The 27,870-nt window shown below is 38.3% G+C and overlaps 3 protein-coding genes across 3 annotated transcripts in view; 2 read left to right on the top strand and 1 right to left on the bottom strand.

Annotated features, from left to right (window-relative positions):
* Positions 1 to 27,870, bottom strand: part of LOC134672778 (ankyrin repeat domain-containing protein 6) — a 127,575-nt gene that overhangs the window by 58,215 nt on the left and 41,490 nt on the right. The window lies entirely within an intron of this gene.
* On the top strand, positions 17 to 5,753 carry LOC134672766 (uncharacterized). Its single transcript, XM_063530709.1, has 8 exons — positions 17 to 113; positions 1,370 to 1,495; positions 2,531 to 2,639; positions 3,284 to 3,444; positions 4,058 to 4,135; positions 4,673 to 4,755; positions 5,092 to 5,220; positions 5,516 to 5,753. The coding sequence occupies exons 1-8, from the start codon at positions 68 to 70 to the stop codon at positions 5,705 to 5,707; spliced, it is 924 nt and encodes a 307-aa protein (XP_063386779.1). The 5' UTR covers positions 17 to 67; the 3' UTR covers positions 5,708 to 5,753.
* Positions 16,709 to 17,517, top strand: LOC134672856 (uncharacterized). Its single transcript, XM_063530805.1, has 3 exons — positions 16,709 to 16,786; positions 17,042 to 17,124; positions 17,299 to 17,517. The coding sequence occupies exons 1-3, from the start codon at positions 16,774 to 16,776 to the stop codon at positions 17,515 to 17,517; spliced, it is 315 nt and encodes a 104-aa protein (XP_063386875.1). The 5' UTR covers positions 16,709 to 16,773.

Raw genomic sequence — 27,870 nt, 5'->3', positions numbered from 1 at the left:
GCTGAATATTTTAATATAAATTAGAATAATAAAAAACGCCACGAAGCAACAGCAATGAACTATAGACATGTACTGGGCAAGATTACAATTACTAACAATACTGAGTTTTCAAAGTAAGTTGTTCTTTCTTTAATCGTATGGTGCATTTATTTACGTTAGTTGTAAAAGTAAAGTAAAATCCGTCATTAGACCAGAGAAAATTGTCAAGCTAGTTAAAATACAAATAGTTTTTAATATTCGGCGAATACGAATGTTCATTTAAAACATGTTTTTAGTAAGTACCCAAGCACCTGGCTTGAAGGTACCTATAGTTCGTCTTTTTTAGCATTAGAAAGAACTTGCAAGAAGGTAAGCGATCTTGACATGTCTTTTAGTTGAAAAACGCTTTATAAAAATATAAAACTATTATTTATGAAAGCAGAAGAATATAAATGATCGTATTAGATTCATAATTGTTACATATTTGCCGTAACTTATTTTTAAAATGTGTTTTTCAATTAAAAGACACATCAAGATTGTTTACCTAATTTCTAATGCTAAAAAGAACGAAGTATACAGTGTGTTAATAAGGCGTATTGTATTAAAATAATAAGGTAAAGTTAGACCAAGAAAAGTCTGCAGAGATTTTGATAGCCCACGCAGTGCAAGTGTTATTTTAAACCACAAACTTCTATGAAATTATGACGTATAAATAAAACTAACACTGCGTGAGCTATCAAAATCGCTGCAGACTTTTCTTGGTCTAACTCTATGTATAATTGCCAAGAAAAACTGTAACACATTAAAATTCCCGTTTTATATTAAAATTGTCTTCAACCAATGTCTACCATAAGCAGTGGTGGTCGAGTGGATATGAATAACGTCTGATTTCAATCCTGGCTCGTACTAATGAGTTTTTCGAAACTTATGTACGAAATATCATTTACAGTACATATGGTCCTATTTTCCCGCACTAGTGCGTAAAATAGCACTTTTCGTGCGATGTCAAAAGTTTAAAGGGCCATATGTACTGTAAAACGTTGTACGATACACGTGCGAAAAGGTAATTCGCAACTCGTGTCGATTTAAAACACTCCCTGCGGTCGTGTTTTAATTTATCGCCACTGGTTTCGAATTTCCTCTTTTCCGCACTTGTATCGTAAATAACTATTGATATTTACCACTAGCTTTTCGGTGAAGGAAAACATCGTGAGGAAACTTGCACACATCTGCGAAGAAATTTAAAGGTGTATGTGAATCCCTAATCCGCATTGGGTTAGCGTGGGGACTATAGCCCAAGCCCTCTCGCGCATGAGAGGAGGCCTGTGTCCAGCAGTGGGACGTATATAGGCTAAAATTATAATGTCTACCAAATATTGTCGGTTTTCAGTTTGCCTTGGGATCAAATGGGACAAGATTCGGTGCTCGTTTGACCGGCAGCCCGTCCAAAATGGTTTGCTGCCACAAGAACAGTTTGGACGATTTCCCTGGCTAGGCGTTATTCAGTATGACTTTTGTATGTAGCTATCTTTTTTTGGATTTAATCAAGCATATTTATTGAAACATTAAACAAATAAATATAAATATTGTATGTATAAAACTTATAAACTAAAAGTAACTAATTATTCTAAATTAATAAAAATAAAACATCCCTAAACTACAGTAAAAAATCACCCCTCGGCAAGGTCCCGTAGACGCTGGCAGCATTACCTCGCTGAATTGCAATGCTTATGCGCTGTGCGAGGAAGCTGCCAGCCCTACGGTTCAATCTTGCATGCCTTGACCTGACAAGTTACCTATTTGAAGGGGTTATTCCCACTAGTTACCACCAGTTAAGTAGGTAATACTTAATCTTGAGTTAACGCTAGTTAGTTTCGTTTTCAATTTAACGCAAATAAGGCGGATTATTTAACCCTGACGCAGAAATATTTTCATACTTAATATACTTAGGTAACTTAAACCAATTGCGGAAAGTACAAAAGGGCTTAATTCTGTATGAAACCCATACACAACAAATAGGCCTCCATTCCAAAACTCCTCAATTTCAGTACAGTTTTTTTAAAATGATTTGTGATATACCTGCCAGGATCCTCAAATATATTTTAATCCAGTAGATGGCGCTTGGAATCATTTTATCGAATGGTTCACCATCCGAAAGTAATCTTAACACGTCTTAAAGTATGATATAAAATAAGATAATCGCGAAGCGTCTGGTTGACGTAACTGTTGACCGAAGAGCTGGCGGCTTCCTCGCATAACGTATCAATCAGCATTGCAATACAGCGAGGAAATGCCGCCAGCATCCTTAGTACAATGCCTTAAGGGCCTATTGTAGATTTAAGCTAGTTATTATTTATATAGTAGTACCACTGTATATTGTATGTAAATAAATGATTTTTCCCCAAATAACCTCTACGTACCATACGTCAAACCTTGCCAAGCAAAATGAAATTTTGAATTTGTCAACATAAAGTTCAAATTAGAATGGAACAGGAGACCTTTTTATAGGTCTCTGGGTGGCCAGAGGATAAGGTACGTGTTTTGATTGCAGTCTACGCCGGGAAGATGCGTTACGCGCTGACCGGCGCCGTGCGGATCCACCCGTGGTACGCGCTTGCGCCAGCTGAAGATGTCTTTAAAATTGACCGCGAAACCGTATCGTTAGTATCACCAGAGCGGCTACCGCGAAAACTGAAATTCGCAAATTGCGGGTATCTTTCTCTTTTACTCCAACGAAGGCGTAATTAGAGTGACAGAGAATAATCCCCGCAATTTGCGATCTTCGATTTTCGCGGTTATAGCCCAGTTACTTTTCTGCTTACATTTATATAATTGAAGTATTATTAGAAACAGATTAAATTAATTTCAAACCGAAAAGTGAGTGAGTGAGTGAAGTGAGTGAGGCAAGGAAGAGTGACAGGGGGCGCCATAATCCCTCAGGAAATTGCAAAAATTCGACCCGCGTCCGCGCGGCGGCGTCGCCGTGATCCGGGTGGCCAAGGGGCAATGGGACCTGCCGCGATAGCAGAGGGCGCTAGTTCGATTCGAGCCCTGGACACTGGTGGCCTTGGTCTCTTTTACGAATATGACATTTATTTCGGTTTATTTATTTGTAGTAGGTATTCATTGGACACAAATACTTCTTTGTCAAGGTTCAGTAGTCAACTGGACCTGGCACATCATTCGAAATATTTTTTAAAATAACATTAACTTTGATAAGAGCTTTTGCTCTGGAGGCATAGAACTCCATCATGCGTGGTCCGACATGCACTTGGCCGATTTCAAAAGGTTACTTTTTTAACAGGAACAGCACACACTTCATAGTATGGCACAGCGCCGAGGTGAAGTACTACATGGGAGTACTGGACTACATACTGCACCACGAGTTTACTACCAACATCACGTTTGCGACCCTGGCCATGATGGTACTGGTGCCGGATAAATTCAACAAGCTGGGACATGCTGGTAGGTATCTTCGTTCTCGTTCCTTCATTGCTGAAGATTGTGCTCTCTCCATTTTCTGAGGTCATAAACTGCTAGCGAATATGTCAGTGTCAAACTCGTGGTAAGGATACAACAGCGTCAAACGAATCTGCTACGAGCGTTTTATCGTGATCGGGGCATTTGAGTTAGTGATTAGTGAATTAGTCAAAATATTGTTAAAAATGATTTTAAAAAGAAAAGCTGAAGTACTCATCGATAGATCTACCTACAATATCTATATTTTACAAGCCTTACTTAACTTGCAGTGTATGTATGCTTAAATTAACTATATATGTATGCTTGTACGGGTCAAATCTTGCACGTCAAATTTGCACCCTTTCCCCGTTTTCCATGAAACTGAAAATTTGCATACTGAATTGTGTGACAATGCAATATTATGGTACCATCGAGATGAACCGATGATGGAGACAGGAAGTGGAATAGGAGCTAGTGATAAAACAACGCAATCTATTGTGTTTGGGTTTGTTTGAATTGTCTCGATGAATAGTTGTAGTTGTATACAAATAAAAGTACAGTCAGCGATAAAAGCTTCTGTCAAAAATGAAATTCATGACAAAAACTTATTTTTTTCCAGGACCTGCTTTGCCTATCTGCCTGCCCGCTAAAGGATCCGGCGCATTTAGAAACTTCTACGTTGTCAGAATGTCAGATGGTATACATTCACTTGTATGACTTAGGGCCCGATTCGGATTTTTAAATTAGACATCTATTAGATATCTTTTAGACATCACCAAGATACGATAAGATCTAACCTGTCAAATTTGACATTTGCGCGATTTTGAAGATACTCTTGAACGATTTCCACAGGATTTGACTTAGAGATCCAGTTCACATCTAATAGATATCTTACTCTATCTAACGTAAAAGTGGTTGCCCGAATTGCGCTGCAAAAGAGAACTAGTTGATATCTAAACTATAACGTATCTAGAATGGATCTAGTACGTGTCGTCTCTTGTGAATATCTTGAAGTTCGAATACGGCAGTTACTTACTGCGTGGCGCAACGACCCGAGGTGGATCTTTGCCTCCGACCCAAAAGACCGCCATGCTACTCTGCCCAAAACCGTTTCTGTTGACTTGTATGAAATCGGTATTAATTAATTAAGTTATTTTTATTATTTAAGTAACCAATCTTACACTCTTCTTTACTCTTTTTTCTTTACTCTTCTTTTTTTTTTTGTGTCTTTTAGTTACAGGTAAGTTGAGGAAAGAGGTGACTAGAGTGGATCACGTTCATAAGGATGAGTGTATAACATTTTATAAAAAAGCCCAGGTAAGTGTGCTTACATCGATAATTTTGTATTGAATATTGAACTTCTTTAAAAATCAGTCATTGACTATCGCCATTAAAATTCACCACTAAGCTAGAGGCTCTGTGAGGACTGTGAGCTGTAGACCTCACGAGCCCATTTGGCTAAGCCATTATGAAAAAACTGAATTGACAAAATAATCTATTTAATAATCGAATCTGCTCACAAAATTTTACGAGAATCGGTTGAGAATTGCGACCTGTAGAAGAGAACATCTATCAAAGCATTTTTGCCCGATCTGAAACGGAGACCTTCGTTAGTGCTCGGACCGCTCGGTTAATTAAAGTCTCTTTCTCTAGTTGGACTACAAAATGATGGCGCCTACGCACATGGTCTGCGCAGTGGTGCGCGCGTGGCGCGCGCAGCCCTGCATTTGGGATGGCGGTGCGGCGTTAGTCTCTCGAGAGTCAGAACTATATTGGACACTGGTAAGTACCTAATAACGCCCCGATTCGGGAAATGAATTAGAAATTCAATAGATATGAAATAGTAAAGATATGTGACGTCCCACGGCAAAAGGTACCATTGACCCGGCTGAATATTGGAGCGGCGTTAATAATAGCGTAAGCGCCAGCCGCCATAAGGTACCTTTTACCGTGGAACGTCACATATCTTTACTATTTCATATCTAGTGAATCTCTAATTCATTTCCCGAATCGCGCCGTTATTGTCTTGTCTCTATATTGTTTGATCTTTAATTTTAAAGCCTTTATTTGGTTGCAGCTAGGTTTCAGCTCCCGCGGTCCTGGCTGCGGCGCGCCTGCGCGCTTCATCGACGTGAACAGCCACATGGAATGGATCGACGCTCAGATAGCCGCAGCTTCTTATTACCAGTGTGAAGACTGTCTCTACCAGTGCTGCAATGCTGTCTATGCTCCTTCAGCGCGAGGGAATAAAACGCTGCCTTTTATATAAACACAAGGCTCACCGTCGTTTCTCACTATCTTTGCGGCACGTGCTGTCACGCTAATTATCCTCCATAATACAACTTGAAGATCGATGCTCAGTGTGTTTTTATTTACAAATCAAAATGTCTAAACGTGTGAAACTGCACTTGTTGATCTAAGTATCTATAACTTTTATTTATTGATTGTCGTTCTAAGGAATTTGCAGGGAACTAGCGTCAATAAAAATGTGATACCTACCTGATTATAAAGTCCAGACATGAAACTAGAATAGGTATATTATGGCTAGATTAGGTATTGAGTACCTACACTACATCAGGCTCACATTCCATTCTGTTCTATTTTTTATTTTGACAAAACCGAATTGCATTTGCCTTGGCATGTTTGGATTTGTGGGTGGAGAGAGGATATAGGAACTTGGCTTAACAATGCAAGTTTTCATAGGAAACTATTCATCAATGACTATATAGGATGTTATGAGGGAAATCATTCGAAAGAATAAGAAAACAGTAAACAGGTTAGCTTCTTCCGCATAAATTTAGGTGTGTAAACCACCAACGACAAATAATTTCAGTCAGTGTTTAAGATACTGCTGTTGTGGTGTCGTATTTTGCGGTAATATGAGGAGAGTTTGTGAAACTTGACGTGTCGTGTTTCCTATAGTTAACGATAGATTCTTAGATTTTTCTATAAATTAATTCAATTTATTATTTGTACAATACAGAGCATGTTTAAAATATGAAATTGTTTGACATTAAAGTGTTTTTAGTTGTAGTGTCCAAACAACGTAAGTTTATTTCAGTTTTACGTATAATTATGTTTTTTAACGATAATAAGTATGATATTCAAACCGTGATACTTAAAAATATTATAATGGGTTTGAAGGTTAGAAGGTTTTAGTTTTTTTTAATTTTCTGGTACCCCTCGTAATGAACAAAAAGGATTCCTGACTTGTCGGTTTGAATTACAGTACACAATACAGTATGTCTTATTGATTGGCGCGGAGTCAGGTTTCAATTTCATGTGTAGATATCGGGCTATCGGTGAAAGGGTAACACTTGTCTTGTAGGGTATCCTCATACTGTTTCTCTTGCCCCGTGCAAAATAACCAATGTTTCTTTTTTCCCACCTGCCCTTATGTTCTTTCAGTATGCTGTGGTTATGATTGGGATAAAATTCGGTGCTCAAAGGACTGGGCGCCCGTGGAGCCAGGGCTTCAGCCCCCTGATCAGATAGGACGGTTCCCCTGGCTGGGGGTCATACAACACGACTTCTGTATGTATTTCCATGTTTGGTAATAATATCCGACTTTTTCAATGCAGGGAAATATTAAATCTTACTAGGAACCATTATGGTCCGAAGCCGTTTGGGCTTAAAAATTTAACTTCTTAATACTTATCCTTAGGTTTGCTTAAAATGTGGTAGTGTAACCTACGATCAAGGTTGTTGAGGTTAAAGGTCAATAAGGGTACCTAAGTATGGCATACGGGTAAGTGTGGCTGGTCGTCAATGTCATCATATTCCGGCCTGTTTAGATACCTAACCTACTCAATGATTAGTGTTTATTGTTACTTGAGTTTAGTAGCAAATGTATGAACTCGCATTAAAACACTAATCAATGTGTAAACGGGCTCCATTTTGTAAAGGCCAGCCATACTCATTCTGCAGCCACACATATCCGCATTGACCTTACACCTAATTGTTGCTCATATAGATGAGAACATTGCTGGTTCATAGGACCCTGTTAAGATTTTCCAATAACAGTTATAGACGAGTTATGTAAACATTTTCCCATCGCAGACTCAGCGGATACGATGCGATATAGCATCACAGGAGCTGTGCTCATACATCCCGAATACGCACTTGCGTCAGCAGAAGACATGGCTAAGATCGACAAGGACATCGTTAGGTACGTTACAGGTTACAGGGCGGACAAGCCATACATCAAAAATCATTTGCGTTTATATGTGTACGCGGCACGTCTGTACTGTACACGCGTCATTGTGTATGTGTGGGTAAAGTCGCTTTACTGGGAAAACGCCAGAAGTCCACCAGATTCATGACGCGGCCAGTCGCGGGGCGAGGTATTGCGAGTCGGGGCGGGGTGGTGCGTGGCCATTCTGTATGATAATACTATTATTCTGTGGGTACGTTATGACTGCAGCACCAGGCCGCACTGGCAGGGTCGCCATGTGAGGTGTAGCGTTAAAAGGAGAAGTAATTGGTATTGATATATTAATTTTAGTGTGTGTAAAATAGCAAATGTAACAGCTTATAATAAAATAGTAGAGCGCTGTAGGTAAGGCGTAGCACACACCACAATCTTCAATAACTCCTATGGGTGCGATATGTTATAAAAGTTATCTTTCCAACAGTGATTTTATCTATTAGGTACTAGGAGGTAAGTGCCTACATGAAAATAAAAATTCTTATTTTTACCGATTTCGTTAATCTGCTTTTTTCCATTTAATCACTACAATATACACAAAGTTCCCCGCCCTATCTGTTTGTCTGTAAAATTACTGTCTGTTAACTCAAAAACTACTGAACGGATTTTCATGCGACATTCACCTATCAATAGAATAATTATTGAATAAAGTTTAGGTGTACTAATTTGTTAAGTTTTTACTCGTGCGAAATCGGGGCGGGTCGCTAGTTCGGCTCTAAAAAGGAAACAAAAGTTATTTTCTCTTTTTTCCCAGGAACAGCACATACTTCATGGTATGGTACAGTTCGGTGGTGAAATACACCATGGGAGTGGAAGATTTCAAGCTAAATCCAGAGTATGAGGCTATGACGTATGCCACTACTGCACTTGTCAAAATAGTTAGAGACAGGACCATCGAGCTGGGAGACCCAGGCAAGTTCTTGCGTCCTTGGCGCCATTATTCGGCACGTTAAAAAGTATGGGATCAAATTGGAGTCTGTCAGTTTGTCATCACCTTTTTTCTCAAGTACTGCTAAATAACTCACGTGTGCAATCTCTTGGAGCTGTTAAAAATATAAGTAAAGGTAGAGTCAGACCAAGAGTAGTCTGCAGCGGATTTGATAGCCCACGCAGTGAAAGTGTTATTTTAAACGTCAAACTTCTATTAAGTTATAACGTATAAATGACACTTGCACTGCGTGGGCTATCAAATCCGCTGCAGAATTTTTTTGGTCCAACTCTAGGTAATGAAACCACAGGATCGAGACAACTGGCGTGTACTCCTCATTTTGGGTCGCTGAGCCATTAAGTAAGTAAGGTAATGAAAATACGGCCGTTTATACCTCATATTTTAACTGAAATTTCAATGGAAATAAAAATCTACTTAGACACTTTGTAATAAATAAAATTGGAAGTACGACAATTGGTACCATTTCCTAGTTATGCTGTAATTTTTTGTTTTTATAAAATATTTCAGGTCCGATCTTGCAAATATGCATGCCTATGAATAGGGGAAGCAGTATCAATACTTTTGGAAACATTTATGCAATTAAAGTAACAGATGGTAAGTGTCATTGACATATTTTTATGACAATGATGACTGTGGAATGTGATTTCAGGGCTATAACAGCGAAAATCGAAGCTCGAAAATTGCGGAGAATTTTCTCTGTGACTCTAATTACGCCTTCATTGGAGTAAAAGAGAAAGATCCCCGCAATTTGCGAATTTCGGTTTTCGCGGTAGCCGCTCTGAGTCCCCAGCAATCTCGGCCAAATTTCACCTTCCCATACAAACGTAGTTTCGTTCTCATTTTAAAACTACGTGTTGTATTGTAATGAAACTTTGCGCATACAATGACATGAGGTATAGGTATCTAGTTTATACATTTAGCTCCAGTTTATAAAACAAAGTAGCATAAACAAGTTTTTATGAAAAACTTAAATTCGCTGTATTTTTTAACTGAGGTATCTGAAGTTACATAAACTAATTACAGACCTATCACCTTATCATATACCGGGTGTGGCCTGTAACACGAGCAAAGAATTAAAACATAGATTGTACTCCTCAAACGGTGACACTTTTGTTCAACAACTTTTAAAAATTATGAAGTATTTAGACTCCCTATTTTTCATACAAAATAAATATTATCTTCAATGGACACCATCGCCACGCCATATCATTGTGATTGACGGTGCTTGTCACGCTTTAAACATAACAAAATTCGCAATACATTGCGTCTTAGAATAAACTTTAAAGTGTATTAAAAATCAAACCACAAGTTATTTTTAAAAGTCGCTGAACAAATGATGGTCAGTATGAGGAGTACAGCCTACAGTTTACTTTTTGCTCATATTACAGGCCACACCCGGTATATTGAAAGTAAGTTTCAGAACCATCTAGCAAGTCGTTTTAATATGAGAGCGAAGCTATGTTTATATGGAGAACCGAGCTTGCTCGGGACTCATGGACATATTTATACCCCTTTCTTTATTCATAAACGTGCTACAAACCTCAATTAGTAGTAGTAGTAGTAGTAAACACTTTATTGCACAAAACAAGTACATAACACAGACAGAATACAATAAATGTGTACAAAGGCGAACTTATCCCGTTAAGGGATCTCTTCCAGCTAACCTTTAAGTAACTGATTAGCTAATAATCGTTTGTCCTTATCTGTCACTTTGACTTATGTGTTTGTAAGAAAGGGATAAAACATAATTTAACTACATAAATCAGGCCCGTAAAGTTTTAAATTACATAATTAAATTCACACAACTTAAAACAAATTAAACCGATGCACACGAGGATTTTTTCTAATGAATTTTCTTCGGTATAATTGCGTATTTGTGTAGATAATTAATTTACCTTTACGATGTAGTTTTTTTTGTATGGACAGAGTACGGAGAATTCCAGAAAGAAGTAAGCACTATGGATATCGTGGACGTCAAGAATTGCGACTTATATGACGAAAAAGCCGAGGTAATATGCACATAACTTTTAAAGCAAGTATTCTAATTTTAATTATAGGATTTGAATTCGATCAGGATTATGCGTGGATCGGATGTGTCAGTGTCAAAAGTGACATTTTACCCACCAAAAACGTCCTTTGAAATTAGGGTCTCCCCAGATACAACGACGCGTAATCGGCGAACGCCGATAGGAAAAATCTATATGTCTGGGCAATAAGAGCAAAAAAGTCGTTGTTCGGCTCGACTCGCATCGGCCGACGCCTGCCGACGCGTCTACAGCTTTTTCGATCTAAGCAATAAAGCTTTTTTCTATAGACTTTTGCCGATTCCGCGTCGACATATCTGAGAAGAATACGTCTCACAGTCGGGCGTAACCATCGACCAAAGTTGTCTTTCAGCCCGAGATAAAGATGCTGGTGCCGACGTACCCAATCTGCGCGACGGCGCAGGGCGTAGATTTCACATGCTTCATGGAATCGGGCGCCGTGCTCGTCTCTAGGGACTCCAACGAATATTGGACGTTGGTAAGTTTAACCCATATAGTAATAATTTTTTTAACGAAAAATCAATAGAACAATACGAAAAAACGTATATTGAACGCCTAAGATGGTTGATAATCATGAATGTGGTGCCGTGACCACGATTTGACGAAAAATGTCTGCCGCGAAAAATTGTTGGACTTTGTATGGAGGTTTGTCCAACTTGGACACCCCATAGAAAATAAAATGTTTTCCTCTATTTTTTCATTTTTTCTAAATCAGAACACGATACCGAATGCCCTTAACGGATCATCACTATTTTTCTTTTAACCCTGTATATCATCGTCTAGTACCAACAACACATGCCTCATTGAGCTTAGTGTGAGACTAAATAGATTTGTGTAAGATTGTTCCATGATAATGAATGTGTATGTATACCTATATGTATATAGTTTAATACAATAATAAATGATTATTGTATAGTTAGGTTTCGGCGTACGTGGACCGAGTTGCGCCGCGCCTGCGCGTTTCATCTACCTCATGAGCCAGATGGAGTGGATCGAGTCACAAATACCTGCGTAAAATGTTTGAAAAATGTGTGTTGACAGTTTATATATGACGTAGTTTGAAAGGTTTTTGTTCAATAAATGTGTGAACCGTATTGACTAGTTTTATTTTACGATGAATCACAATTATTACAAAATATTACATTGTCACACAGGTTGGCTGGTCGAAGTATTTTACAGATGGACTTATGAAAATTCATGTTTTTTTTTTATATTTTAAGGCCTAGTCTCTTAAGTTAAATCTCATGGAACAAAACTTGTGACAGATAAAAGCTATGCTGGCGCCATCTATGCAAACCTTTGACAGTTCCCAACGCTATTAAATTCCAATGGCGCAAATCCTAAACTTGCTGTACTAAGCATCTAGAGAATAAAAACCCTTTTACAAAAAAAAAGAAAACCGACTTCAAAAAGGATGAAATAAAATATTATCCTTTTTAAGTCTATGCGTTACCAACTGATATGTTTGAAGTCGGTGCCAAGCCAACTTTTGAAGCATACCATGATTTTGGTGCGATTCGATAAGGATGTACGTTGGATTGCCTTACACGACGACAATACGTACATACACGTAGACGTACTTTCTGTAGGTACAGTCGACGTAAAAATATTTTTACACTTTTCGTCTTATTACGAAGGAGTAAGGTGCAAAGGTGTAAACATATCTTTGACGTCGACTGTACCTAAGAACACACGATCAAACCTTCTTGGCACAGTCCGTACCATGTTTGTCGGCACGCAAGCGTGGGATTGGGACTGAGTTATTTCCCGTCCCTTATTCAGTGGACTACATTTCAAAATATAAAACAATTCAAGGAATTCACGTTCTTCCCAAATTTCACCTAAAGCGGTTCAGTTGTTTAGCCATGAAAAGGCGACAAAGAGGCAGACATAATTACTTACACATTTATAATAGTTATTAGTACAGTTCTAATGGGATTTATTTATAGTCATAAAGCTGATTATTTTTGACGGGTATTGTTACTACTTGGCTTAGCACCGACTTCAAACATATCAGTTGGTAACGCATAGACTTAAAAATAATAATATTTTATTTCATCATTTTTGAAGTCAGTGTTCTTTTTTTTGTAAAAAGTTTTTATTTTTCCATTTTTAGTTTTAACGCATTGTTAAGAGCGCGACGCATAAATGAAAAACAACATCAACACTAAATTCGTGTACTTTAATAAATATGTAATCAAGAATTTTCTCGAGTCCGTCTGGGAAATTATAATTCCTATCACTACACTAAATCCATCCTCCGCCACGCCACTGACCCAATCCCTCAACCCCCCGATCACTCTACCTCACAGCGCCCCTCAAGCTCGAGTTACTTTAGAAAACACCGAAATCACTTTACACGTGCCTTTAAAAACTGAGGAGTTCCCTCAATTCCTCATGGATTCCATCATCAGACCACAACCAAAAATAATACGGAGCCACCTTGGAGGTAACTCCTTCCAAACAAAAAAAGAATTACTTAAATCGGATCACAGGTGCCGGAGTAATCGCTGAACATACTACATTGAAAAAATCATCATCATTATCATCAAAACAATCATCATCATCAGGTCTACTTCATCAAAGTGGCGGTTTTCGAGAGAAAATGCTCGAGTTGCTTAAGAAAACACCCAAATCACCATGTATGTGCCTTTAAAAATTGAGGAGTTCCCTCAATTCCTCATGGATCCCATCATCAGAACAGAACCAACTTAAAATGGGACCAACTCGAAGGTAGCTCCTTTCAAACAAAAAAAGAATCACTCAAATCGGACTACGGATGTCGGTGTAATCAGTGAACGTACATAGAAAAAAAAAACAGCCACAACCGAATACAGAACCTCCTCCTTCTATGAAATGGAAGTCGGTTAAAAATAAAGGAAAAAATTGTAATATGTGGACAAATATATACATATGTGTAGAACATATAGACTATGAAAAGTAAACTATATAGGTAAAGAAAGATATGTATAAGCATAATAATTATCACGATTTCGAAAAGTATTCGAGGGTGGCCTATACTTTTGGCTCGTGGTTTCATCTGCTACTTAGATTCTGACTGTACGTTGTGTCTGCCACAGTTCACACCAATTATATTGAAAACCACCAATAACATGTGTCTGAAGAAAGGAATTAAAGGAAATCTCAGGTTTATTTGAAGAAATAGATAGTAAACAGAGGGTATGTTTTATAAACTTTCGTCAGACTTTACCATTTGAGCCCAGTCAGTGAGGTGACGTTCGTTGGTCACGTTCAAGCGAAGTATTAAAAGGAGTTTTAAATATTTAATATGAAATAATTAAATGTATTTCTGCAAACCATAATATTAATAATGCTAAAGAACATTAAAATAACGGATAAGATTATACTATTTATAACCATCATTTATATTCACGGTAAGTTTCAAAGTTGTTTTACCACGACTGTCAAAAAAAGGAGTGTAATGTATTCAGAGATCATGCTTGTATGTATGTAAGTATGTGAGTTTCATTATTCCACGATAACGATAACTTCTGAATGCCTTAACCGATTTTGATGTGTGATATATCATTAGAATCTTGACCTCATCCCGTGTCACCTAGGCTATGTGACCTCATAATAAAAACAATATTTGTTGTTAATTTAAATCTACAGAAACAGAGTCAGTTCGAGTCAAATCGATGTTTATTTTTACTCTCTACATATTTTCTAGACTTAAATAATGATACAACACACATAAAACAGTGTCTCTTCTGAACCTAAAAGTGATAAGATATAGAGCCAAATTACCTATACTATCTCTGACTTCTATCGCCGTAGTGTGTTTAGGGCTTCATAATAATTCTAGATATTTAATTCATCAACGTTCGTATGGGTATATGTACTTAGTTAGTAGAAAAACATAGAATCAAAATCAGCGCAAAGTTTTAAAAAAGACAATTTTTGTTGTCTGTTTCAGCCTCCAATGCCGTCAATTGGGATAAAGTAAGATGCTCAGTAGACCGTGCTCCGATAGTAGAAGGAGTGTTATCCCAAGACCAGATGGGACGGTTTCCCTGGCTCGGAGTCATACAGCACGACTTCTGTACGTACCTTCCTACACGTTAGGAGTAAGTTAAAGGTTCTGTGCCTAAGAGGTGAAAATGATAGCTTGTTTATTAAAAACCTTTGTTGTTTATTGGGCTTAAGGTTCATGTTTCTTTAACACTGTATCGGAAGTCTGGCAGCTAGTTGATATTGCCATGGGAATTTAGGTTTTGATTGATGTCGAACAACTATTGAATATTTATTAAACATCCTACTCAACTGATTATAGATAGACATGTTAACACTTTTTTCTTTTTTTATGTAGGATCCCACAATTTGTTAAGAATAATTTCACCTCAGTTTCGCTAAGAAACGCTACTCGTTTGAAGTGTGAATAGTTTGAAAATTTCCGAAACTGTGGAGTTTTTGTCTGATGATATTCCGTGGCATGTTGTAAAAATTTTACAGTAACAAACCAAAACTTAGCTTTTTAACATTAGGTATCTGAAAAATCAAAAGAGTAGCGTTCTTAAGTGGCACTTCTGTTAATGCTCCATAAAGTTTTTGATTGCAGATCTGTATGGTAAAAAGCGAACGTTCAGTGTGACGGGTGCCGTAAGGATTCATGTATCCTATGCACTTGCACCTGCCGAGGATATGGCTATGATAAACAGAAAAACTATCTCGTAAGTTTTAGGGTCAAATATTGAATCCCTACTTAATATTATAAATGAGGACTATTTGTCTGTTAACTCTTCAGGCTTAAACCGATTTAGATGAAATTTGGTATGGACAATAGTCAAGGTCCGAGGACGGAGAAAGGATAGTTATTATCAATAATTAAAGTACATTCGTATGGATATTATAATAGCGCTAACCTATCTCTTTCTTGGGTGTCGTAAAGGTCATCTAAGGGACTACTGTGCTGTCACAGTGCTGTGTAAAAGCCGTTGATCAGTCACTGCATTCTTTGCCTCCATCAGTCGCATCGATCACACGGTTCACTGGTGCCAAGGGGTCAGGAACGAGCGAGTGAGTTTTCAGAAGCGCAACTGTTCACCCACTATGGCCACTATAATCGCATCACCTTTGCAAAATTTGAAGAAATTGTAAAGGTCGCCGTTGTCGGACACGACATGGAGGACTATACACATACATATAATGTTTTATTTCGGCAGCAACACCACGCATTTCATAGTGTGGCACAGCGCCAACCTGAAATACTCCATTGGCGTAGAAGACTACATCATGCATCCCGAGTACGAAGATCGGAAGACCTACGCGACCACCGCGCTGGTGGAGCTCATGATTGTGGAATCGAATCAAGCTGGACATCCAGGTATTCATTGGCGAAGATGCCTTTGTGTTTTAGTCTGTTCATCTATCATATGATGGTGACTGACTGAATTAGCGTTCGTTTTCTCAATAATTCTTGGTCTGGCCAACTCCTCAATCGCACCATTCTTTGGGATATTCTAGGTCGTTTAAAAAAAAACAAGTGTAGCAATTAAGTAACGTTTACTTGAAATATATAAACCAGCTAAAGGGTGTTTGATGGATAGTTGTTAACTTATATTAAAATCGGGCAGTGTTGCCAACTCGGATTTTGAAAAAATGCTAGACTAATGTCTAATTATGCCAAAATTATGCCAAAGATTTTTGAAACACCTATGCTAAAAAATGCTAAAATATCACACTTACAACACATACATTTTTCAAATTTATCGCCTTTTTCTACTGACAAGATCTGCTTGACCAACTTTATATAGTCCGTTGACGTCCATCCGTCCACAAAAGTCAAAATTCATATGAAAATATGAACCACATAAGGCAATGGCGCATATTGTTGCTGCCAAGTTGGTACAAACTTGGCTTAGACTAAATTATGTTAAAAAATATGCCAGAAGCTAAATGGACAATTTTGGTGCCAAAGCGAGTGAAAATATGCCAGATCTGGCATCATTTATGCCAAGTTGCCAACACTGAAATCGGGCTTGAAGAACTAAATATAAAAAATTTTTTGAAGATCCGCCAACATATATATTTGTATGATGATTGCAGCTCCAGTCCTGCCTATCTGTTTGCCCGTCAAGAAGCACCCTTCCTATGACCAGATCTATGTCGTGAAAATGACTACTGGGGGTGAGTTTAGATCAGAAATACTATTTACAAAATAGTCAAAAATAAAATAAACGTGCAATTGGTTTTGTTTGGAAAATAGTTTTTTTACTTTGTGCAAAAGAATTAATATTGTTTACTCCCTCAACTGATGGATTTGTTAATTATAAGTTATAAGACACGTATTTAACTGACTAGATGGCTTTGAATATAATTTTGTCCGGGGTTTTAAAATTAAGAGTTAATACTTATTTAAAAAAATCTCATTTTTTGTGACAGATGATGGCCAGATTCTGAAGGAGATAATCTCAATGATTGCCATTGACAACAAAGACTGCGATATGTTCTATGAAAAGGCTGAGGTATCTACAGTTTATTTGTCTTTTTGCTTGAAATCCAAATAGATTAAAAATACGCTACACTCAAGATGACTGACTATATTGCTAAAACTTTAATAATGATATAAACACTGGCACTTTCTTTCAACCTACCATTAGGTTAAAAACGGTATCCATAACGTCGTTGGTTTCTTACAGCTGGACTTCAAGATGATGATGCCCTCTCAGCCAATTTGCGCGGCAACCCTCGAGCAACAGCCGGCCTGCATATGGGACGGCGGCGCTGTACTGGTCACTAGAGAGCTGGATAACTTTTGGACACTGGTAAAAACTTCACAATGTTGCCCTCTCAGCCGATTTGCGCGGCCATTCTCGAGCAACAACTGGCTTGCATATGGGACGGCGGCGCTGTACTAGTCACTAGAGAGCCGGATAGCTATTGGACACTGTTAAGAACAAGACGATGTTGCCCTCTCAGCCAATGCGCGGCTACCATGGAACAACAACCAGTCGGCACATGGGACGGCGGCTCTGTACTGGTCACTAGAGAGCCGGATGGCTACTGGACACTGGTAAGAACAAGACGATGTTGCCCTCTCAGCCAATGCGCGGCTACTCTGGAACAGCAGACGGCCTGCATATGGGACGGCGGCGCTGTACTGGTCACTAGAGAGCCGGATAGCTACTGGACACTGGTAAAACAAGACGATGTTGCCCTTTCAGCCAATTTGCGCAGTTACCCTCGAGCAACAGCCGGCCTGCATATGGGACGGCGGCTCTGTATTAGTCACAAGAGAGCCGCATAGCTATTGGACACTGGTAAAAACGTACCTAACTGTAATTCTCTACACAAGCCTTACTTGAGTCAAGCCTGAATTAGTCGGTTTATTTATTTTTGCCTCTTGTGTCTATGTTACAGTTAGGTTTCGGGGTGCGCGGGCCGGGTTGCGGCGCGCCGGCGCGCTTCGTCGACGTAAAAAGCCAGCTGTTTTGGATCGACCCTCAGGTCAGCGCCACTACGTGAAGTTAAACCTCGTTAGAGTAAGACCTCGGTCACGAAACGCACACTCGACTCTGATTCTGACCGTCATAATGATGTATTCCTGTCATTTCATTAGGGACAGAGGGCTCGCAGAAGAATTTTCTATTTCTCTTCGTTCGTAGTCGCATTTCTACAGTCGCCATCAGATATATCGGAGCGGCCGAGGTGCTCAAAAATATCTGAACACGCACTCCAACGACCTTGAAAATAGAGGCGTGTTCAGATATTTGTGAGCACCTCGGCCGCTCCGATATATTTGATGGCGACTGTACAAGGGTTAAAACTAATGTATGATGGTTGGCGTCAGCGTCGCGTGTGTGTTCCGTGGACCCATAAGATATCGCGCTAACACGCTAACACTTGGCTGTAAATACCTAACGAGCCTTACATATTTTAACCTCTAGCCGCCCAGAGTCCTATAAAAAGGTCTCCTGGTCCATTCTAATTTGGACTTTGTGTTGACAAAATAAAATTTCATTTTGCTTGGCAATGTTTGACGTATGGGCGGCTAGAGGATATTGGAGCGAGCAAAATACTAGTAGATCCCATTACTTAGACGAAAGTTTTACGACGTTTGTCGGCTATGAAACCGATCACTTTAGCCCTCTACCGGTAAACTTTGTTAAAATACTGGACAAATATACTTTAAGGATAAAAGAACATTCACACTTTGGAATACGCACTGCTTCTCAACCTTTAAGTGAAAAAGCCACTACGTACTCGAAAAAGAAATGCCAGGGACCACCAATTGCTTGGAAGTTATTTTGTCTAATAGATTCAAATATACAAAATTTTCTTTATTCAAGCTTAGCAACAAGGACTTAACTATGAATAGTCATAAATGTGGCTTTGTTCTGCTGATAAATTCACGGAACACTCCCAGGCTATTATGGATGGCTTTATCCATCTTTATCCACGTGATAAAATAACTGTCACTTTTTAACACCGTAGGATAGAAAGTGCCGGACACCGTTTTATCACGCTGTCACGTAGACAAGAACGACCATCATATCCGTACAGGAATCACCGGTTCTACAGACTTTATACAGTTTGCTCTAACTAGATGTTTGTGTTAGGATAAATAACCTACAGGCCAAAATTTGACGGTTTTACTGTATCTTAAATCTACGCAGGTACTTCCCCACCAGACCCCGGCCAGTATAGAATGAGTTATGCTGACTTTGTAAGAATACACTAACTTGAATAACTAAGTGTACTAATATGGTAATTTATTCAATAGCAAAACTTAACAAACTATTATTAAAATTAAGAATAAACTAAATAAATTAAAACTAAAACTAATAAAATAAATAAAATAAAACTTACCCAATATTGTTATTGTAATGAGTAATAAGATTTCTTTAATGCAATAAAGCAATACAAATAAAGTAAGTAATAAATTTAATGTGTGTTTCAATTTCTCCACCTCGATCCAGATTATAGTAACAAAAGGTTATTATTAAAACGCTATTATTAACGCCGCTCCAATATTATTGCGGCGCTATGCGACGTAAGCGCCAGCCCAGCCGCCATAAGGTACCTTATGCCGTAGAACGTCACATATTATAATCTTACTAGCGAGCCGAGCCGAGTGAGAATCGTATATAGTACATATAGAAACCGTCAATTAAAACTTAAATATTTATTGATTTAATCCTTATTATTTACACCAACAAAATATTAACGATAATGTACAAAATGACGGACTTACCTCATGACATTGCATTCTCTACCAGTCAACCATAGGACCAAACAGAGAGGAAAGAATACTGTATCAAATATAAGAAGCAAAGTATAGGTACTTATTAACTACATTATAATTAATAAGTAATTAAATAAAATACATATATACTTAAACTACTACATATACAATAATATACTACTCAATAAGTGTACAGAAGTGTGGGCATATAATCTGACAGCTTTATTCGCTCTGTCGAAACTTTAATATGCTTATGATTGTTTATGTAAATTCTGTGGGTGTAGCTATAGGGTCTATCTTTGATAGTTATGTCTGGTAGATACATAAGACGAATCAACGAGCGGTTAAACAACAACTTTGCCCCTTGTGAAACAAATCACTATTCAGTCATCATTCGCTTGCCCTTATCCCATTCATTTGGGGTCGGCGCAGCATGTCTTTTTCTTCCATACCTCTCTCTCGCCCGTCATCTCATCACCAAATCACTATTCAGTATGAGTTAAATTTGCTTGATGATGATGAGTGTTAGAAAAATGTATCCTAATCGTTAACTTTGGAAAATGCCGAGTTACCCGAACGTATTTACCTTTATTCTTCGATGTTATCCTAAAGCACACTGCCCTTTAACCGCATAATTCCATCTAAATTAACTATAACAACCGACATCGCGAGTTGACGCCCGAATAATCACCGAGCATTGTGCACGAATCATTGTAATTGTCAGCTTTCTACCGACCATTCTGTGGTCTCCGAGCGGACAAACGCTTTCTTTGAGCCACCCCACACTAGCGTCTTTTGAGCGTCGGCGTAAAGTCAGCGCTATGGCGTCACTGCGCAGTTGCACCAACGCAGGCGTGGCTCACTCCGCGATTTCGTCGCTTTGCTACAGGTAGCTATACGTACAGTCAGCAGCAGATATACCTGAGCGGGCAAGGTGTCCAAGAAAACATATACACTTCAATCGTCACAAAAATAAGGACATCTAAGATGTCATTTTCACGTAGGCTTTCAGTTCGTCACAAATACCTTAACTTCTGAGTTTTTCTTTAACACATACGCCCTTATTTAATCACAATGACAATAACGGTTAAAAAGTCAGTGGTAACTACGCACTCAAATTCAAGCTGCTGTCATTAATACCTACACCCACTGCCAATCACGTACGTCAGCAGTCAGGGTGCCACCAGTTGCTAAGCAGTTGTTATTTCAATGGTAACTAAGCATCAACATTTTATCTGTTTAACTTTAAAATAAATACTGTAGCACTACGAACTGACACCTCCTTTCTTAAAGAAGTATTTTATCGTTAAGTGTCAAACTTAGACAATAAATAAGTAGGTTCTACGCGGTCGCGCGGCAGTAAGGTCATATGCGGCTGTACTGTTCTTCCAAACCGTAGAGCATATTATATACCTATGTTAATATATTTATTTAGCCCGCTTATTGTACTAAAATATATTATACAGGGTGGCCCATTTAGATCGGCCAGTATGGGAAAATCTGATACTATAAGATATACACCGATCTCTTCTTAGGAATCATGTCATCGATTTTAGTAACACGAAAAAGTGCATTCATACATTTAAAAAAATGTGTACTCAGCTCGGGAATCGAACCCCGAACGTTTTGAAAAATAAAACTAAGACTTATTTCTATTTAGATATCGATTGTGTAGGTCTTAAACAATAAATGTTACTATGAAACATGATGTCTGAAATTAATAAAATGCATTGTTTTCATATCCTTTAATTTAATGTAGGTAGTAAGTTTTCGAAGAGACCAGCAATTTTAGGGTTTCGTACCCAAAGGGTAAAACGGGACCCTATTACTAAGACTCTGCTGTCCGTCCGTCCATCCATCCGTCCGTCCGTCCGCCTGTTACCAGGCTGTATCTCACGAACCGTGATAGCTAGACAGTTGAAATTTTCACAGATGATGTATTTCTGTTGCCGCTATAACAACAAATACGAAAAACAGAATAAAATAAAGATTTAAGTGGGGCTCCCGTACAACAAACGTGATTTTTGACCGAAGTTAAGCAACGTCGGGCGGGGTCAGTACTTGGACGGGTGACCGTTTTCTTTTTGGCTTTTTTTGCATTATGATACGGAACGCTTCGTGCGCAAGTCCGACTCGCACTTGCCCGGTTTTTATTTTCAGTACATTTTACATACATTTTTTTTTAATGTATGAATGCAGTTTTTCTTGTTACTAAAGTCGATGACATGGTTCCTAAGAAGAGATCGGTGAATGTCTTATAGTTTTAGATTTTCCCATACTGACCGATCTAAATGGGCTACTCTGTATAGTACTAAAATGCGATGCCCCGAATCGATCAAAGAACGAAGGAGAAAATAATTGAATTGAAACGTAACACGTTCACTGTCCCAATCTGACATGTAAACTTTATGGCTTTGTAATAGAGGCTAGCCGTGGCCCCACGTGAGGAGAACGAGCAGTAAAGGTGTTAAACATATCCAACCTAGCAGTAAATATCAAATGGCATTCCGCACAGGAGTAATCTAAGTAACGCCCACTGCGGGTTCAAACCTACAACGTCCTGGTAGAAAGTAGTACATACGCTACATGTGACATATATTCAAAAATTATATAAACGAATGCGAAATTAACATAAAACCAGAAGACACAAATTAATAATAGAAATGAAACCCAAAAAAAATAAAAAGCTGTAATCTCTAGGTGCGTGCGACTGAGATTTGAACCCGCGGTCTCTGCTTTGAAAAGCAAACGCCTGTTACTGAGACCACAACGTGCCTTGACAATTGACTCTAAATTCGGCTTCAGTTAGCTTTTGCTATGTGTCATTCGTCTTGACGATTCTGTTAAAAGAAATAGTTTGCAGTAAGTTGACCGTGAGGCTCCTGTCAAATGGTTGAAGGGCAAAACGTGAGATAGATGTATGTGATGACAAGAATGTACTGCTTTCGATGATTGTCAAAACGCTTTACCTGAAATTAGCATGGCTATTTTTCATTAAACATTCGACCATACTTGTATGCTTTAAAGTCTATTTTCCCACATTGTTCAGATATATTTGACACGTTGACCGCTTAGATACCATTGGTTTTTTGACAGCTAAGGTATCAGTGACTTGTTGTAAGTGTAGAAATTAATGAATAGCGACTGTTAACATAATTGTGACACGTTGAGCGCTCACAAGTAAATACTACCATGACAGTCAACAACTTTTTGACTGTTTAAACGGTTACCTCTCTTTGAGCACCTGGAGTGCATAGCGACTTCTGCTGCTGACTGTACTTACATCCGTTCGACCCCAATTTTGGGGTTTGACATAAACCGCGCGTGGCGCTGTCGCCACCTAGCGGCCATATCTGTGCTGATCGTGACAGACGCGTTTTGTTAGAGAATGAGTGTTCTGTACCTAGTACTATTATTTATTTTGTGACCAACGTTGCGTCTAGCAGCAATTATCCACCCTACATTAGCGTCTCCGAGGCGTCGGCGTCTAGTTAACTCTATGGCCGTTGCCGACGCCATTTTCTATAGCGCTGGCTTCACGCCGACGCTCAAAAGACGCTAGTGTGAGGTGGCTGAAAGAAAACGTTTGTCCGCTCGGAGACCACAGAATGGTTGGTAGAAACTCACATTTATAGACGGGTCTAACGCGAATGTTATTCAATTACCTTGATTTACCGACGTTTCGACACAGGTTTCACTGGTCGTGGTCACGGTTATTTATATTATATTATAAAATTCGCGTTAGACCCGTCTATAAATGTGAGTTACTTTAATATGTATTCAAAACGCGAAAGTTTAAAATATTAGGTTGGTAGTAAGCTTAGTGGTACACAAACCTAATAAAGTTAATACTTTACCGGGCCAACCTAAAAACATCAAATGTGAAAAATAGGCCAAGTTTTATTTGTCTTACTCGTACCATGCTAGACGCGTCCTAGAATATCAGTTTATTAATTAGAAGATGAAATGGCCAGCAAAATTATGTCCAGGAGGTATTAAAAGTCGTTTTCTTAGTTAGACACAAACAATGATCAATTGATCATAGACCATAGATCATAGATATTGTGCACAAATCAAAGTAATGCTTAGCTTTCTACCGGCCTCGCTGTGGGCTCAACGAACAATGCTTTCTACTTCACCGGGTCAGAGAATAGGAAGTTCAGTTAAGAGCATGAAGTTGAAAAATAGGCCAAGTTATAATGTGCTTCGAAAATCAGTAGGAGCGATTTTTTTTCAAGTATCGTGTGTTGTGACACGTGCATTACGTCCAACACTTGCAGTCCTTTAAATACTAAGGTTATTAATAATAATTAATAATTATTAGCACGGACGAGTTAAGTTTTTTTAAAGTAAGTAAATGTGGAGAAGACTATCTATCAGGTAAAACCGTCTGTAAGCGCTTTCGTAGCTTCTAGCTCTTGCGTTTTATATATATGAACTTTACTTTATACTACAGTTGTCGGTAGAGTAAAAGGAGTGAAGCTTTTCCTTTCTTGTGACCGTGTCTTGACTGACTTTTACTTTAAATACGATATTATCAAACTGCACAACGGGACTTAATCGCGTATTTAAGTTTTAAGATTTACCTCCGACGTTTCGAGGACGGCGTTGTCCCCGTGGTCTCGGAGACCACGTTGTGCAGTTTGATAATATTTAATAATCGTGAAAGTTTAAATCAGTGTTTTAAATACGATAGTTTTTTGCCCTATAACGGTTTTCCCAGCCAATAAGTATACGCCGGTCTTCCCCACATTGACCTAAAATAATATTTATAAGAGTGACTGACCATATTCAAATCAACAGTTAAGAATACTGCTGAGCGTTAGGACAAATTACTAGGCTACTAATAATTTTGTCAATTTAGCAAATACGTTATTTGTTTTAATGTATTTTCTCCAGTGCCCGAGGAAAGCTGGTATCGACAGTCAACGGCTAGCCTTACAGTTTATAAATTACTAGGGATTTAATGAAATATTTGTTTCATCGTTATTGAAAAGGGTTTCGTTGAAAAAAAAAAAAACAGACAAATTGCTCAGTACAAAATTTACGATGGCTAGAAATTTCAACGTTGTTTCGCTCCGCTTTCTCCTCGCACTTGGCCGTACACACGATTCCAACATTTCCAACGTACCCTTTATGATAGCCGTAAAGGAACCCACGCAGTTTTGACCAAGTTCACGACAATTTATGTGCTGTCTAGGCCTCTAAATATGGATGTTAGATTCAATGGAGCTTTGTCGGTATTAAATGTGGGTTTATGTAATAAGAGGTCAATGGCATTGCAGTTATGTTTATTCTAATACAGGAAACACTTTATCTAATAAGTAATATAAAACGGTTTTAAAATTTATAGTATTCTTATTTTACTTCGTATAGGTCTTACGTTCGATTCAAATCTTGCAAGCTATATTTGAATAAAATAATTTGGCCAAGTCCGAGATAGCTCGAGGCATTTAGTGTTCCGTACGGCTACCATCAGTTTGGCATTGACATAAACGATATCGTGAACGTAATTATATGTTAGTGCGCGCATATGCGACAAAAAATCGCAGCGATTTTTAAATTGTGATTTGTCACATTTTTCCGCGATTGTTCGCGACGCGATTGTCGCAAAGTGAATTGCAGCATGCGGAGTTGTATGGCCCCGCGCGCACTATGATAATAAAATCGCACCCCGGCCGGACCTCAGTCGGCATTTCGCTCTCCAAACCCCAACATCTCGGCACCTGCATCTCCAATGGAGTCTCAAAATGAGACGCTAGATGTTGACCATTTAATTATGGAAATAGACGGGGATCACCTTTGTGTTATAAATGCTCAAAGTCATACAGCAATCGCATATTAAAGACACGTTTCATGACAAGCGACTGGTCGACTTTTTCATTTTCATCGCAGTGCGCGCAGTGCATTTTCTGCGATATATTACAGCGCGATTCTAAAATCGTGTCGCAAAAATTAATATCGTGGTGCGCGCTTGGCCTATAATACCTTAAAATGTATACTCCTTCAATTTGAATTTAGAACTCATTATTATTTTTTATTTGATTTTGTTTCTAGTTCTATCCCATATATATAGACTTTAATATTATTTAGAACTGCTAAAAAACAAGATCGGCTTACTTTAAATATTTCGTCAATTTTACCTTTGTTTCTAAAAACTGTGATATTTAACTGTCATATACTATTAATGTCTTCCAAAATTATTTTCTCGTAACAGGACTGAGGGGCTACCGCGTAAACCGAAATTCGCAATTTGCGGGGATCTTTCTCTTTTACTCCAATGAAGGCGTAATTAGAGTGACAGAGAAAAATGCTCGCAATTTGCGAACTTCTATTTTCGCTGTTATAGCCCTGAATCTTGTTGCTCACCGATCCGTTCAAAAATATACATAAGTGTTGTTCTTCCTCGCGTTATCCCGGCATTTCGCCACGGCTCATGAGAGCCTGGGGTCCGCTTGTCAACTAATCCCATGATTTGACGTAGGCAACTAGTTTTTACGAAAGCGACTGCCATCTGACCTTCCAACCCAGAGGGTAAACTAGGCCTTATTGGGACTAGTCCGGTTTCCTCACGATGTTTTCCTTCACCGAAAAGCGACTGGTAAATATCAAATGATATTTCGTACATAAGTTCCGAAAAACTCATTGGTACGAGCCGGGGTTTGAACCCGCGACCTCCAGATTGCAAGTCGCACGCTCTCACCGCTAGGCCACCAGCGCTTCGAAAAAAAAAAAATATACATAAGTACTGAATATAATTAATAGATATTATAATTATACAATTAATACAGAAATGTAATGGTACTTAATGAAAAGGAATATTGTGTATATTGTTTCGACGAATCAGATACTCTCAATAAAATCTATACATGAGGCCAAAGCTGTTCATAAATATTAAATGACTTTATTATTTCTATACGCCTTACTAACTCTATGTGTCCTATTGTGGAAAAAAAAACACAACGACAGTCAAGAACGGAATTCTTAATTTGAATTTTTCAGATTTCTGAGATGCCTAGTCCATTGCTTGGAAAGCCCGTTCGAAATTGAAACTTATTTGCAATATAATAAGGTCGTATTTTGTAGATCTCTCTCATACTTATAGTAGGCTATTGAGGTAAAATTAAATATCCCACAAAAATAAGCAAGCAGAATTAAACTTTGTGTCAAAGACATAAGTCATAAATTTCAATGCCAAAGTTTTAACTAAGGATGTTTCTCGCCTAATATGAATTGACCAGTGTAAGCATCAGTAAGCTAGCCCTAAGCAACCAAAGGTCAAGCTGCAGTTGAAAAACTGATAAAGATAAAGTTAAGCTGATAATTTTCCCGCCGTCTCCATGCTTCTTTAAGTTGGGTATTGACTGGTCAGCTGCCTGTTAGCTATAGTTTTCGCGAAAATCGCCAGGACAGAGGTGAAAATTTTTGTATGAAAACTTGCAACTTTAAATGCATTTTTTGACGAAACTATTGCAGTCTAAAATGAAGTCAAAATCAGTCCATCTACTCAATTTTTTGCAAGCTTTCTAATGGTACCCCACACGATTCTTACAAATGAAAAAAGTTTCAGCCTACCCCTCTCAACCCCCTAAATTTCCCCCTTTAATAAGAAATAAGCAGTTTTGACTTATTCACAATATGAGTGGTGGTAATTGCTATAACTGTTCCAAATTTTAGGTATCTATGTCAAACGGTCTCTGAGAAAAACGTATTTAACTGATTTGCAAGACCGAAGTGATCCCATAAGTGTTCCGTAAACAAAGTTTTGTACGGAACACTAAAAATTACCTTTTTATAAGCCAGATTCGATTGCTCAGTTTAAGATTGCAGATCAATATGATATGACCACTTTAACATATTTTTTTTACCAATTGAAATGGCAGATTGGGTAGACAAGAACAAGACAAAGATAGGCAATATTTTTGGCATTTTAATCTATGTTTCTACTCTAAGTGTTTTGTCATTATAATACATATATATATATATTATCTACTATACGACTACATATATCGTCGCCTAGTACCTA

Source organism: Cydia fagiglandana, chromosome 17, assembly GCF_963556715.1.
Source record: "Cydia fagiglandana chromosome 17, ilCydFagi1.1, whole genome shotgun sequence".
In the NCBI taxonomy this organism is placed as follows: Eukaryota; Metazoa; Arthropoda; class Insecta; order Lepidoptera; family Tortricidae; genus Cydia; species Cydia fagiglandana.
Note: the sequence above shows the minus strand (reverse complement) of the source record. Positions and strands in the feature narration are given on the sequence as shown.